At 29.7% G+C, this 16,906-nt stretch overlaps 2 protein-coding genes across 3 annotated transcripts; both read left to right on the forward strand.

The window, feature by feature from the left end:
* The first annotated feature begins 75 nt into the window (after positions 1 to 75).
* On the forward strand, positions 76 to 15,139 carry LOC132742071 (BTB and MATH domain-containing protein 38-like). 2 transcript variants are annotated; one of them, XM_060730355.1, is made up of 3 exons: positions 76 to 112; positions 12,079 to 12,436; positions 14,259 to 15,139. In XM_060730355.1, exons 2-3 carry the CDS (start codon positions 12,130 to 12,132, stop codon positions 14,840 to 14,842), a joined length of 891 nt encoding a protein of 296 aa, XP_060586338.1. In that variant the 5' UTR covers positions 76 to 112; positions 12,079 to 12,129; the 3' UTR covers positions 14,843 to 15,139. The 2 variants fall into 2 exon arrangements, with proteins under 2 accessions (XP_060586338.1, XP_060586339.1); XM_060730356.1 differs by lacking the exon at positions 76 to 112 and adding an exon at positions 8,294 to 8,368.
* LOC132742070 (BTB and MATH domain-containing protein 38-like) lies at positions 4,250 to 7,424 on the forward strand. The gene is made up of 2 exons (XM_060730354.1): positions 4,250 to 4,525; positions 5,587 to 7,424. The coding sequence occupies exons 1-2, from the start codon at positions 4,282 to 4,284 to the stop codon at positions 6,174 to 6,176; spliced, it is 834 nt and encodes a 277-aa protein (XP_060586337.1). The 5' UTR covers positions 4,250 to 4,281; the 3' UTR covers positions 6,177 to 7,424.
* Positions 15,140 to 16,906: the final 1,767 nt, after the last annotated feature.

The raw sequence follows: 16,906 nt of genomic DNA on the forward strand, positions 1-16,906 counted from the left end.
TACAGAATAACTTTAAAATATTTGAAATTATATAAAGATACGCATCATCGGTTACATCTGACCTAGCTGAAAACGAAACTACATTTAGCTTTAACATTCAGGAAGAATACGGGTAAGTTTATACATCTATAACTGACTTATTACATAAAAAATATGTATTTAAAAGTCTTTATTAATATTTAATATATTCTTGAAAACGATGGTTTATCATTTTTAATTAGTTTCTAGTTACAGCTTAATTAATTTATTTCAAACTTAATCACCTGAAAACGAACTATTCATTATACAATTTTGCTCTGACCTATGAAAGGCTTCTTGTTTCTAAAGGTCGTGTCAATCGACTTCTTTCACACTTATCTTAGATAAGCTTAATGTTAAATAAAAGAATGATTATCGTTCCTATCTATTGATATATATTGAAAAAGATTCTGTACATAACAATTATCTAGCTTTAATATATTGATAATATTTAAGTCTTTTCTCAACAGATTGATTGTATTGCAATAAAACTATTCTTACATGAAAAAGCATTACAATGTTTAAAGGTTGCACTGTATTTAAAGACCATTATGGAAATACAGTAGTACTCGTTGGGCATAACATGGGTTTAAATGTTACTGTTTTATAGAGTTTTGTAGGAAAACTTAAAATAATATTATGTAAAAAAAAACTGTTTTTTTTCTCTCTCTCTCTCTCTCTTTTTTTTTGAAAATGAAAGAGTGATACAAATGGAATTGAAAAATTAAAGGTATAATGTAGAAAATTCTCAACTCGAGATGTTGTTTTAAGCAAAGTAAAGTTATTTATTAGACTTCATGGAACATTTAATGTTTCATGTAAACATACCTAGGGATGATTACATTGATCAGTAATTGATTTAATTACAATTACTTTCAGATTTTATTGTAATTGATTACAATTGATTACTCAGACTTGCCTATGTAATCAATTAAATTACAATTACTTTAAGAAAGTAATTGATTGATAATTGATTACATTCAATGTATAACTATAAACAAAACTTTCTTAATGCTATTTAATATGTACATTATATACACAAAGGATTTCCAGCTCATCAACAGTCATCAATTTAACACACTTTTAGTTACTGTCACATCACTTTATCATATTTTAGCATTGCACTTTAGCATCATAAGTTCATGAAACCGCCTGTCAGTCAGACTGCATCTATCAGGACGGAAAAATTCCACCGCAACACTAAACAAACGCTCTACAGGGGCCGGGCCGATGATGCAAGAATGGTCCTCAGTCTTCTTGGTGTAGGTTTCATAATTAACTCTCTGCAACAGAAATTTTGAAAAGTGTCAATTGTACAGTATGCTGTATACATGTGTTAAAAAAGGTGTGAAAACAATAAATTTTTGTATGGGTATTCAAAGAGACAATAGGCTTTACAAAGAAATTATCAATTTTTTACAAACACTTCAACAGGCTGGTGAAAATGCCCGATCGGGCTTATGACATAAAACATCATATTCCTAGAAAAATAATAAAGATATTTCTTTTAAACTTTGTTTGTTTTTTGAGCATAACATATGACATAAACAGAAAGAAAAATTATTGGTTATTGTCACTTTTTCATGTTTATATGATACATAATTTTTGTAGTTCTTAAAAAATATGTTGCAATGTAAAATTCTTAACAGAAATGTGTCCAGCATCATCACTTTGCTTAGAATTATTGCGCCAGTACCTTTATTCTCTATATTTGGATTTAATATTCTGTTTCTGACATAAATACTTTGACAATTCTTTGACACTGAACATTATACATGTACTTTGAAGTTTCCTTTGAAAACTGAATGAAATGTTTTCTGACAGGTGTTGGCGCAATGAAATGGATATTAAAGTAGTTATTTAAGCTTTTATCTTTTATACTTTGTATATGTAACATATTTTTTAAGGATTTGGAAAACTATGTGTTACATAAATATGAAAAAGGGGAAATAATTCTCACAAAAGTGGCAGTTACCAAATATTTTTCTTTATGTTGATGTTATACATTATGCTCAATAAACAAAGTTTAAAAGAAATCTCTTCATTATTTTTCTAGAAATATGATTTTTTATGTCATAAGCCCGATCGGGCATTTTCACCAACCTGTTCAACGGTACAAAGCATCCATTATAATATAGACACATTGTCTATCACCTTACAAAATAACTATTGCAAATAATTAAAATATGGTAATATGCATCTGACATAAACTCTAGAATATACAAAGTAAAGAAGTTATCTACATTGTTTGAAACTTTTTAAAAACATGGTTAAACTAAAATGTGTGAAACAAAATTTAACATACCTTTATGTGGGTAATGAAATTTGAATGTGACTTAGTGTTTCCATTTATCTTCCTAGGGCACAATTTGCACTGTGCTGTCACATTTCCAGATGTCTCTTTAGGAAATTCAAAGACATCATAAATCCAATGATTTGACATTTTGGTTAGAATACCAGCCAAACAATGATGTATATCTTTTTAACTGTATGGATTAAAACTTATTCATTGTGAGTGATGTCTTAAAACATCTCACTTGATATTTTACTTCCTTTATGGACAATCATTGTTTATTATGACAATTTCTATTATTTACCTCAAATATGGATATCAATAGAGAACATTCTTTCTATTCAATAAATATGTTGCTATTGTGTATCAAAATCAATTAACACTCTACAATTTGTGATTAAAGATCATTATAAAGGAGTATAAGTTAAAACTGTAACATGTGAAATAAATCATTTGAATTTCAATAGTTTCATGTAAAATCTGATAGTAATCAAATTGTAATCATAATTACAGACTGAATTTAAGCTGTAATTGGTTAATTACAATTAATGTAATCAATTTTGAGCAAGGTAATCAATTACATGATAATTACAGTGTAATCATGTAATCAATTAAAAAATCTATGATTACGATTAGTGATTACCCCAGGTCTGCATGTAAATACCTCCCTTCAGAGGTTTGCAGGTATGTCACCGTATGTGTAATTTAGGGCCATTTTCAAAATAAATGGCACACTATATCAAGATAAAAGAAATGGTCGATTAACCTAGTAAACCGGACATATATATACATTTGTAATTATCCAACCACAGAACCTGTTTAGATTTTCTTTTTAGTCCCCTACCGGTTTACCGGTTTGAAAATTCTAGTTGCTATGGCAACAAATAGACTGAATCTCAAGATTTCTGATTCTAGTTTTGACACTTTATCACTATAAGTTCTTTATTTCTTAAGGTATTTTCTTCAAACTTTAAATATAAGTTTCTAGTCACCAACTTATCATATGTGACAAGGTTTACAACTCTAGCACAAAATTTATCAGAATTTCCTCCTTTGAACTTAGAATTTTCATGAAAAAATATTGTTTTTTTTAAATAACTTCTTTATTTCTGAATGTATCTTCTTCAAACTTCATATATATGTTTCTTATTATCACTCAACATTTGTGAGAAAGATCAATACTCTAGCAAGACTATTTCCAAAATGATGCCCCTTTTAAACTTGAGAAATTGATAATTTTTAATCCAACTTCTTCAATCATTATAGGATTTTCTTCAAACTCCCACATCATAATATTATGACAAGGTTTATAAATCTAGCATTTAATTTCCAGAATTATCTCCTCCTTAAACTTTGAATTTTTCTTATTCATTCTTTTAACTTTCTTTTACTTCAAATTCAAAATAAACATTCATTATCAACACCTTCATTACTAATTGTTCTTTGTAACACTCACATCATGTATGACGTCTTGCATCTTTATTTCAAGAGTTATCTGCTTTTAATGAATTTTGCTTTAAAAAATGTTATATTTTGATATCAGGGATGTTTAAAAAAATAACATTAGAGTGTTATTCAGTCCGTCTGTCTGTCTGTACATAAAAACTGTTTCCTGTGATCACTTTTATAGAACTTTTCAACAAGTTTACTTAAAAAAGAAACATAAGTAAATGGCCAATGTCCCTTCAGAATGTTGCTAGGGTTCTAACCAGTAGGGGACTTATGGATTGCTTGCAATACTATGATAATTGCTTGTTCTTAAGTGATTTCCCTTTCAAAAATGTTCATGTACTTCTCTGCCTTGTTCTTTTATTTGTTTGTATTTTAAAGTCTTTTTTTCCCTTCATATATCAATTACTTTAACAGTTCATTGTTTAGTATTTAAAACTACAAATGTAAATTAATCAAAGCTTGTTAAAATGTTTTTTATATATATATTCGAAAGAAAAAGTCAACCCTTGTCTACAGAGATGAATATGAACGACGAATTTCACAAAGATGGCAAATTGGCAGATGCGACATTTGTTGTTGAAAATCATAAAATACTAGTATCTAAGGCAGTACTTAGTGTCGCTTCACCTGTGTTTTGTGCCATGTTTGAAGGTGACTTCAGGGAGAAAACAGAGTCGGAGATACCATTACCCGGAAAGAATTATGAAGATTTTGTCGAGTTCCTGAGATGTATTTATCCTGACAAGATGAAGGTGATAACCGGTATGGCATGATTTTAATTATAATGTTAATAGTTCAACACACCATCTAAACTATTTTTTTCTGCAAATGATGTTGAAACATATGATAGATTCAGCATTTACTTAGAGCTACCAGTTGGCAGACGTATACATAATAGTTTTACTTCTCATCCACACTGTTTAAAAAAAGTACTGCGAATATAATGACTTAAGGTATCACCCCACTACAAAACATTACCTCCTCTTTGAAGATATCCAAAAAGGCTAGAATAACTGTTAACTTCATTGAAACTTTAAAGTGTGAGATCAAACCCCACACGGGTCAACCTTTTCTTTATTATTTCTTTCGTTTAACTTTATTTATGTATCTCTCAGAAACCCTCCAGGAATGAGAAGTTTTTTATTTTAATAATCATATAATTATTATAGGCATTTATTGGATAAAAAGTACTAAATTTATTAACAAATATGGTACCTGATATTTTTAAAGTCTAATAAAATCAAAACTGGACAATAAAAGTATTTTATATTTGGCAAGAGCAAGCAATATTCTTATAAGATAATTTAGAATTTTGAGAACAGCGCCTTATTTCGATTAATATTATGGATATTTCTAATAAGGCTTACTAATTGGGTAATCAAAATAGACAGACAAGTGTTTATAATAGGTAGGATAATGTTTTATTTATATATATATTAAAACTTTTTGCGAAGAAACAATAATTTTACATGTGCGATTTGCTACCTGAATATCATTATTTGGGTTTTTTAACGATAATCAATAGGAAAACATTTATCATAATGATGTTATTGTAGATTATCTAGAGTTTCCTCATTTCTGAAAAAGAGCCCTTCTGATAGCCAAGCTTAAGTTAAAAAATATCCAAAACTCGTAAACCATACGGTAAATCGTGTTTACATTTGGCATACAGGTGTTCTTTAAGGCACGTTACTTTCCTTTGTTGTCAGTTTCTTGTAGTGCCCATTCGGAGGATCATACCTTTAAATATCATGCCACTGTCTGTTTGTTGAACAACATCGTGTATCCCTTGAAACTAAACTAGTAAATTGGTTTAACTTCAGCAAGGAACGTCTACATGATTCTCCCTTTGGCTCATGAATATAGCGTAGAGAGGATGATGAAACGTTGCCAAGACGTGCTCATGCGCACAGTTAGGAAAAATTACAAAGAGAATGTTGAAGAATTGTACCGGCATATCCACTTCTCTGAAATGTATAGCCTAGAAGAATTGAAGGAGAAGTGCATTTATCTAGCTTCAGAGCATACTCTTAAGCAATTTAAAACTGCAAAAGAAATGTACCAAATAACAGATGCCAGTCACGGTAAGATAATAGAGCTTGCCCTGAGAAGACATGAGCTGAATAAAGCTGACGAAAAGGTTTTTACAGCAAAGACAAAACTCCAATTTTATTCTGAGGAACCGGTGCAGTGTGACTTAAATGGGAAATTAATTACAAATGGAAGAAGGGCAAGCGACGTTTGCCAAGCATTGAGAATAATTGAAAGATTTAAATTTACTACAAATACCTCAAACAACATTGAGTCAAGCTTATTGGAAAAGTTACAAATCCTTCTTGACAAGGAAGAAGATATGGAAGAATTTGATCTTCTCCCAGAAAGTGTAAAAGCTGCTTTACAAAACAGGAGTTAAGCATGTGTCGTGAAATATAGAACGAGTGAAAAACATTAAATTAATCTATAAGGAAACTTTGATTATCACTTACTGTATTATGATACCCATAATCTATGAAATGATTTGCGTGTTTGTTGCTTGTTTCTTTTTTTACCATCATATTGCTATAAATAACAAAATAATTACAATTTAACCAAAGTTTATAAATTTGATATGGCCAGTCAAATTCATTCAAAGCCCAAGGTCAAGGGCAGTTCAACCTGTTAGAAGGTCTTGTCCATATTGTTATTTTTTTCAAAGTATGAAGATAATCCATTAAAATATTACCAAGTTAAAGTCAATATTACAAAAAAAAAAAACAGTGAGAATTCAATAACTTAACCTCCAAGATCAAAGTCATAAAAGAATCAAGGTAAGTTTGAGTTTAATTTACAGGCTTGTCTTTTCCTAAAGAATATTGTGTTATAATATGAAGTCAATCCATTCTCAAAAACAAAGTAATAGACAGTTAAAGCAAACAATATAAATAAAAAAATACATACATACATAAAAATATAAAAATGAATAAGTAGATGAAAAAAAAATGAAATTTCATTTATCTAACCTTCAAGATCAATGTCATTTATGAGTGATGGTCAAAATATCTCTGATAACTTGAAAGTCTATCCTAAAAATACATTATGTTCAAGTTTGAAGACAATCCATTCAAGAATAACAAATTAATAGCCACTAATAGATAACAGAAACTGCTAAAACAAGCAAACTTTAGACATTTAACCTTGAAAGTCAAGGATAGCCGGTCTATTAAAAGATCTTGTCCAAAGGGTTGTTGTAGTCAAGTATGAAGACAATACATCAAGAATTTAAAAAGTTATAATCAAGGTTAAAGTTTGCGAACGGCCAGCTAAAAAGACGATGGTATTCAAATATGTACGTCTTGGAACAACGATAGTTCATATTAATAACAAAACAACCGAAAACGATATTATAGAATCAAGAAACGTGAAAACACTAAATAGGTCTTGGCCTTTTTATTGCTTTTACCAACACATCGGGTTTACAATGTAACTATCTTTAATGTGTTATGACAACATTCTGTTATAAACGATGTAATGACTACATAATATATTTAGATATATTGTAGAGAATGTATGTGTACTGTATACATTTTAATACTAGCTTCATTTCTTTACTTTATAAAACATGTGAAAAGTGTATGTATATACGTACATAAAGTGTATTTTATAATAAAGTGTAACTGCTTGATATGTATTGTTACTTTTAAGCCCCAGCACATTTTATGTGTTTGCATTTAATATACGAAAAGAATAACTGACAGCTAGTTATATTTCTCATTTTTATACATTACCGACCGGTTTCTATGTCCTCAGATATTGACTTTATGATGGTTTACGTTTTATTGAAATTGGACTTAATACGAAAATTCTGTTTAACGGAAAACGGAATTTTCCTGAACCGAATTGGAAAGGTTAGCTTTTAATTCAAAGCTGTATCAACAAATTATGAACACAAAAACGTAAATAATCAATGCGTCATACATATGCTCAGAATCTCTAGCTGCGTGGTTTAAACGCAGTCAAGGACATGCCATTGTTTCCTTCAGCAAAAAAAATACTGAATAGATACCAACACATTCAAACTAACATAAATTTGGTATAAACTTAATAATTGAATAAAAACAATAACACTCATTCTATTATTGTTTTATCTACGGAAAAATATCTTATTGGTGTTAAATGAAACAATTCGAGATATTGGCTTTAAATAGATAAATTGTGAAATATATTGTAGTAAGATTATTTATGACCTTTCATGTAACACTCAGAATTTCAAGTAAATACCCTTTCAGAGATTTTGCAGGACATATTTGTGTTGTTTTTTTTAAAAAAAAAAAAGGAAAACGTGGTATAACTATAAAAATAAATAGGTTGTTACATTTGGCCTACTTACTCGTCGAAATGGTTTAAATATATTTATAATAAAATCTCACATATTCTGTACTTTTATTCAGCATATTTAGTCAACGTAACAAATATTTATACAGAATTCAGACATATAAAATGACTTTAACATGTTGGAAATTAAACAAAGAACCGCATCATATCTAAATGCAAGTCTGACCTAGCTGAAAACGAAACTAGAATTTTCGGAAAATCCAAATTTAGTTTTAACAGACAGAAATAATACGGGTAAGTTTATATATGCATTACTTACTTATTACATACAAATATGCATTTAAGTCTTAATGAATGTTTAATATGTTTTGATTTGTTTTGGTACCAAAACGATCGTTGATAAAAATTTATTTGCATAAATGAATCGTGAGAAATTATGTTTTCAAAACAAGTGTAGACATCGAAACGGAAAGTAGAATGTATGGAAAGGCATGGCTGTCTGATATTGTTTTTTTTCAATTTATGTAATCATTTGGATAAAATATAAGTTCGCTTCGACTACATATGAATTGAAAACACCTTCTTATTTAACCGGAATCCATTATATCAATCCACAGTTACAATATATGAAACCATTCCGTCAGTGTATGAAACCGAGTTAGCAATATATAAGTTGATTTTCTCAATATATGATTCCAATTCTTCAATATATGGTACCAAAGTATCAATATATAAGTTGATTGTCACGTTATATGATACCAGGTCTTCAATATACGGTACCAAAGTAGCCATGTATTGAATCAGATGTCCTTATATAAAACCGAATTATCAATATATTAATTCATTTTTCAATATATGAAACCAATGTATCAATTTATGAAACCAACGTAGAAATGTATAAGTTGGTTATTACATTATATGATACAAATTCTTCAATATATGGTACCAAAGTAGCCATATATGGAACCAGATGTCCTGATATGAAACCGAATTATCAATATATTACTTCATTTGTACAATATATGAAATCAATTTATCAATGTATGGAACCAAAGTAGCAATATATGAGTTGGTTATTACATTATATGATACCAATTCTTCAATATATGGTACCAAAATAGCCATATATGGAACCAGATGTCCTGATATGAAACCGAATTATCAATATATTATGTCATTTTTACAATATATGAAACCAATTTATCAATACAAGGAACCAAAGTAGCAATATATGACTTGATTATCACTTTATATGATACCAGTTCTTCAATATATGGTACCAAAGAAGCCATATACGGAACCAGATGCCCTTATATGAAATCGAATTATCAATATATTATGTCATTTTAACAATATATGAAACCATTTTATTAATGTATGGAACCAAAGTAGTCGTATATAAGTTGATGTTACATTCTATGATAGCAATTTTCATTATATGGAACCAAAATAGCCTATTTTCAAGTCAACAAGTCAAAGGCCGAGGTCACTGGGTTCTGTTATTACAATGCATACACTTTTTCATGAAATCAATTATTTTGTGACTGGTTATTTTTAAACTTTGTGAGTAGATTAATCTTGATGTGTCCTACTGGCCATGCCCATTTTTGATCAAAGGTAAAGGTCGAGATGAACTTATTTTTTAGATATGTTTTTGTTAATGGTCAGTACGACTCAGCAGTTTAAATTATGACATACAACTCGTACATATATAACGATCAGTTTTGCCTGCCCAGCCCATTTTAAGTGAATGTGACGTTAAATTTAAATATTTCCTTATTTAAAAAATGTGCAGTATGCAATCAGTGACGCAAGCTAGTCTTTTGACAGTTCAACAACAAGGAATATTGGCGCGGAACTGTAATACCGATGTAAGGATAGAAAACAGCCTTTTAAAAAGTCCCGTCAATATAATGACATTTTGGTTCCATAAATTGCTACTTTGGTATCATATATTGAAGAACTAGTATCATATAATGTGAAAATCAACTTATATATTGCAACTTCGGTTACATACATTGATAAACTGGTTTCATATATTGTAAAATTGATTTAATATATTGAAATTCGGTTTCATATAAGGACATCTGGTTCCATACATGACTTACTTGGATCCATATATTGAAGATCTGGTATCATATAATGTGATAATCAACTTATATATTGATACTTGGGCTCCATACATTGATAAAATGGTTTCATATATTGTAAAAATGAATTAACATATTGATAATTCGGTTTCATATACGTACATCTGGTTCCATACATTGCTACTTTGGTACCATATATTGAGGACGTGGTATCATATAACGTGATAATCAACTTATATATTGATACTTTGGTTCAATATATGGATGAAATGGTTTCGTTTATTGTAAAAATGAATTAATATATTGATAATTCGGTTTCATACAAGGACACCTGGTTCCATACATTGCTACTTTGGTTCCATATATTGAATACTTAGTATCATATATTGTGATAATCAACTAATATATTGATACTTTGGCTCCACACATTGATAAAACGGTTTCATATATTGTAAAAATGAATTACTATATTGATAATTCGGTTTCATATAAGGATATCTGGTTCCATACATGACTACTTTGGTACAATATATTGAAGAATTGGAATCATATATTGAGAAAATCAACTTATATATTGCTAACTCGGTTTCATACACTGACGGTATGGTTTCATATATTGTAACTGTGGATTAAAAAAAATGGATTCCGGTTATTTCAAGTCATATATAGTTGAAGTTAACTTATATGTTATCCAAATGGTTAAATAAATTGAAAACGAACAATATCAGACAGCCATGGCTTTCCATAAGAATGTCTTGAAAACTTTTTTTTAACTTGCTATACTTTTTATTTTCAAATATTTGATCACCTCAAAACGAACTATTATAAACGATTGTAAAATTCTTTGCTAAGACCGATGAAAGGCTCGGGAAATATCGGAATAGTTCGACATGTTCCGTGTTTCTAAAGGTGGTGTCAATCGACAACTTCATAGTTATATTAGATGGAAGAATGGTTATCGCTTCTGTCTATTGATATAGGTCGAAAAGGAATTTGTCAATATCATTTATCTACCTGTTATATATTGATTTTGTCAAGTCTTTTCTCAATAGAATGAATGTATTGCAACAAAACAATTATCAACATGCATAACATTAAAAACTGTTATGCAAAAACACTACCCATCTTGCATACCATGGGCTTATTTCTTACAGTGTATTAGAATTTTGTGAAAAAATTATGTAAAATATGTGTTTGTTTTGAACACGAAAAAAAAATACATGTACATTGTAAACAGACTTTTCAAAGAGGTCAAGTTTAGCTGACGTACCATGCATGATAAACAACATACTCGTGTCATTTTGTCTAAATACTTGACAATTATCTGGACATATGCCATGAACTTGATTAGTTTATCTTACGACTTCAGCATCACACATTTAGATTCACAAGCGTTCGGCACATTGTCCTGCCAAAAATGGTCAAATTGTTATAAAATAATCTCTCCTTGATGATCAAGACTAGCACACATTTAATATATATAACATTTATACAAGATATATAATTCGCCGTAGCGTATTTCCCCGGCACGGTCGGTATTTTGCTTTCGCATGTACGTCGTGCAAACAATATATATATATATATCATTCAGTAACCGTTTAAACTATTAAGCCATCTTGATTCATTTACGATAAATGAATTATCAAACGTGAAAGATTACCGTAAAATTGTGAGGTCGACATGTTTTATGCAAACGAAATTTCCATGAATACACCACAAGTAAACATACATTTAGCTGCTTGCAAAATATAAATGTTCTGAACGCCTGTCTTAAGATTGAGATATCTGTATTTGCCATAATTGTTTTTGCATATCTAGCTATGTCAAAAAAAGGTCATTAATATTAAGTATTTGAGGTAAGTCTAACCGGTTTCTATAACTTCAAAAGACCCAAAATGCTTTTACCATTTTCAGATAATATCAGCTCATACAGCCGAATATTCTGATATCGTATTAGTTTCCAGAATGTCACAAGAAAAGAAAATAGGAAGCAGCAGTTCTGAAAAAGAAGAACTAAAGGATAAACAGACGTTGATCAACAAAGAATTTTGTGAAGAAAATGGAATCGCAGACCTAACACTGATTGTAGAGAATCACAAAATACCACTTTGTAAGTCGGTGCTATGTATAGCATCCCCTGTGTTTCGTACCATGCTAGAAGGTCACTTCCGGGAGAAAACGGAGACTGAGATACCATTGCCCGGGAAAAGATATGACGACTTTGTGGAGTTCCTGAGATGTATTTATCCTGACAAGATGCAGAAAGTAACCGGTATGACATGTATAAATATAAAAATATTAGGTTAATATCATGATTTTTTAAATTTTAATATTATCGTGATTATCTGTTAATTAAAACGCAAGCAAAAATCGAAATGTGGATAATGGGAACTATATGACAACATAGTTTGTTTGTAAAATTTATCATAAAGTTTACAAGTGAAATCTAATCTTGGCTGTAAGAAAGGCTCTCGTTTTTTTTAGAAATGAGGAACCTCTATATAGTATATAATATCATCGTTATCAAAGAATATTTTCCTATTGATCAATATTCAGAAACAAATAAGAACATTCAGCTAACAAATCACATGATCAAAGTGTTATGTTACCCCAGTCATTTTAAACACTTGTATGACTATTTAACTACACTTAAAACGCTTTATATAAAATTTCCCTAAAATGTACCAAATTGTGGGACTGTTTTCAAAGTTTACCTAAATTATCTGAAAATAATATTGTTTGATGTTGTGCCTTAAAAGTGTGAAATATATAGAACTCGAATAAACCATGTATACTTTGTTTCAGCACATATGATAGGTCATATATTGAAATTAATATTTGAATAATAAATATATTATATTAATTAAGAAATAACATCGGCCTGAGAGGTGTATATCGGCTATTTAACACCGGTTTGGAGTTTTGATGCGTAGGAATTGACCACGAAGGCCGTAGGCCTGAGTGGTTAATTTTCTCGCATCAAAACGACAAAACCGGTGTTAAATAGCCGATATACACCTCTCAGGCCGATGTTATTTCGATTCTAACACGATAAAATAAGGAAGATCACTAATGTTATTTTTTCAAGCGGAAATAACTTCCGGTGTAACGCTATTCGATTTTCGCACCCTAATATTGCAAAGATATAGATATTATTAAACAAAAAAGATAATAAGAAAAAAAACGTTATTTTATCAAGTTTTCAACAATAAAAACTTACGTCGTATTGTGTTTACGTCAGCGCCCCAATTATCATGTTTGTATAAATGAAAGAAAGTCAGCTTGTTTATAAATGAGTTGTTAACTTAGGATGACGTCATTACGCTGCTTACGTATTTGCGCCGTTTTGTCAAAATATTTATAAACGGATATGGATCAAATATATGGCGTAAGTGTATGTGAGATATTATTTCGGTATTGTATGAAAAGAAAACATTATAAGAACTGAAAATATAAATAAAAATGCTTTTATTGTTGCTTTAAAAGGCTTTGTAAACTATACAATCGTGGGTGAAAACATAACAGCCAAATATCCAAGTAGTCCATAACCAGTGTTTATTGGCAGTTTAACACCGGTTTTTATTCTCCTTTGTCTACAGTGACAAAATCACGTGTAGTGTTAGAATGAATGATATATGTATGCGTTACTGTAAATATAATGTGTTAGTATGTAATGATATCATTTCGACAATATAATGTGTATATGAAAGCTATAAGGTATGAGGAGGAGGATCATGCCACTCTTCTCGGTGAGAATAAACGGAATGACCAAATCGGATTTAAAAAACAGATAAGTCTCCTTGTAAAATGCGGATATGAATTGTTCTGTCCAACTTCTATAGGGGCAATCTGGTTCATGTTCGCGTTTCATCAAAAATTACACTATGTATCCTTAAAACAAGAATTAAATTCAAATCGGAACTTTATATTAATTATCATATACAATTTACAATTGCCTTTTAAAATGAAAAAAGAAAAGAAAAAAGTGTTCGATTGATATTCACCTATTTAAATAAAATGCCCTTTAAACTATTCATTTCCCCCCATCTAGCCTTGTTGTACATCATGAATCTAGAAATACGTCTTTTTTACAGAAAGAAACGTGTACATGCTTCTTCCTTTGGCTCATGAATATGACGTAAGAAATATGATGAAACGTTGCCAAACCATACTCGTGAAAACAGTAGAGAAAATGCACATAAGGGATGTGAAGCAATTGTACCGGCATATTCATTTGTCTGAAATGTATAACCTAGAAGAACTAAAGGAAAGGTGCATTTATCTTGCTTCAGAGAATACTCTTCAACAGTTCAAAGCATCAAGAACAATATACCAAATATCAGATGCGAGTCATTACAAGATTATAGAACTAGCTCTGAGGAGACATGAGCTGGATAAAGCTGATGAAAAGGACTTTTATGTCAAAACAAACATATCACATATTTTTTCTAGAGAAGAAGTTAGTTTCAATCTTCATGGAAGTTTCTACATGGATTCTAAAAATGAGACGGACTATTTGAAATCATTACGAATAGGTGAAAGATACGGACTTGAAACGGGCGACAAGATTATCAGCTCAATACTACGTCAAAAAGCTCGAGACATATATTTTGACAACATAGAAGAATTTGACCTTCTTCCAGAAAAAATTAAATCTGCTTTACAAAAAAAAAATTGAATAAATGTGTTATATATAGACTAAAAAATTGACACATGAGTAACATAGTTCGTTTGATATGTACTAATTGTATGAAATAATATTTGTAAAACATTTCATCTACACAGGACAAGAATAAATTCAATGTACGTTGTATTCAACATCTTACAACGTTTTGCTTTAATTTAGCATGCACATTTGCATCTTAGAATTGTCATGTCTTGAGCATATTCTTCAGTTTGATTTGAGTGTTTTTTTACGTTTGTTATTAAAGCTTGACGTCAACTAAAAAGCTTTTCCTCTTTTCAATTATTGTCATCACTATCATCGTCATCGTCATCATAATTTTCCTTTTATTGTCGTCAATATTGCATTTTTGTCTTTGAAACAGTTCTCGTATAACATTACATGTATATATGATAAATCCTAATTATTATTTAAAGATTTTAAAGCAGTGCTTTTTGCAATAATCCAGTGATACATAGTTTGATTTGAAAACCAGGTATGAGACCAACCTAAATTCAAAGCCGTAGTCCAACGTACACACATTATTTACACCTTACATGAAAACGCCAGCCAGTCTTTTAGAATAGACCGAAATTCAGTATTAGTTACATCCTTGCCTCTAAGGCTTAATATTAATTACATGTGTTTAAATTTGTACAAGCATTAAATAAACTGATACTAGATAGATCCAAAAATGGTGAAGCCAATGAAATAATTCACCAGTTTAAAGGAAACATACCAGATAAAACAAACTTAACCTGCTTTAATTATTAAGTTTAATATCACAACTGTTACTGTAAGAATGAAAAACTCTTTCTTTTTAAAGGTTATTAAAACCCAACTTGCAAAATATTGTTTTCCTTTGAGTCATCCGTGTTATAGTAATCACCTTAGAAACATCTCCACCAAACATTAGTCTGAAATCCTAACTCATATATATCACAATTTGAATATTGATCTATTAAGTTTGAAAATGAAATCAGTTGTCAATGGAATACGTTGCAATGTATGTCAATCATATTTCATATTTGCTAATAAATTGTTATTTTGAAACACAATTATGAAAGTTAGAGGAGTCAAAAATTATACATGCATATTCAATGACTTTTTTATGATGTCAGCAGCTTCAATTCAATTATTATGATAATTTTGGTTAACACAATTCAAGACGACAGCGCTGTATAATTGCATTTGCTGGACAAGCGGGAGTGATTATTTAAAAAAAATTCTTCATCGTAACATTTAATACAAAGGTTATTTTTCTGATTTTTATGCCGTTATCCGATATTTGCATTTTCAGACATGTAACATACCTTTTCGATAAATGTGAAACAATTTTGAATATCATTTACATATGAATGGTATGCTGACTTTATATGCCATAAGGAAACAACAAAAACCAATAAAAACGTGATGACGGAAAATCTATTTTTATATTGGGACATGCAAAAATTGCTCACCCCTTTTTACTTAAAAAGACAGTATGCATTTTAAAGAGTATAATAATTATGCTGCTTTAAATGAACAATTTATTCTGCAAAATGTGTCAATTTCGTAACAAAATAATATTATATAGTCCAATATATTATCAATTTATATTCTAAATGAAGATAATATTCAAACTATAGAGATAACATTTTATTTTTTTGTAAATCTTGCTAATTATGCTCATTTTAATTCAAGTTGATTTTTTTTTTAAAAATCGACTATATTAAAATAAAACATACTTTTTTATAGTGAGTTTAGTTTTGCACTAGTAATTAGTTACATTGAATACACAATGTAATTGAACTGTTCATGTGAAAATTCAGTGAGAATATTAATATGTTTTGTAATCATCGATGTAATAAAAATATCTAAATTAATTTGCTTTCTTTTTTGAAAATTGTTGTTTTTTTCTAGATAATTTATTATCAAATATACTACTGATCTAAGTTTTTATCGAATGGACAAGTGTATAAGATGACAGATACATTAAAGGCCCATTAAGCCACCGAATGCTACCATTTCTATTTGTCAAAGCTTTTTCATATTTGGGATCTTATTACAATTATCAAACAAGACAGTCTGAAAGACAGC

Source organism: Ruditapes philippinarum, unplaced genomic scaffold (assembly GCF_026571515.1).
Source record: "Ruditapes philippinarum isolate M1 unplaced genomic scaffold, ASM2657151v2 ctg4329_1_1_1_1, whole genome shotgun sequence".
Lineage (NCBI taxonomy): Eukaryota > Metazoa > Mollusca > Bivalvia > Venerida > Veneridae > Ruditapes > Ruditapes philippinarum.

Bases quoted from the DNA above. Each gene is read 5' to 3' on its own strand.
- LOC132742071 (XM_060730355.1), top strand. From the start codon at position 12,130: ATGTCACAAGAAAAGAAAATAGGAAGCAGCAGTTCTGAAAAAGAAGAA. The intron at 12,437-14,258 runs GTATGACATGTA...TCTTTTTTACAG, and splicing joins CAAGATGCAGAAAGTAACCG to AAAGAAACGTGTACATGCTT.
- LOC132742070 (XM_060730354.1), top strand. From the start codon at position 4,282: ATGAATATGAACGACGAATTTCACAAAGATGGCAAATTGGCAGATGCG. The intron at 4,526-5,586 runs GTATGGCATGAT...GTTTAACTTCAG, and splicing joins CAAGATGAAGGTGATAACCG to CAAGGAACGTCTACATGATT.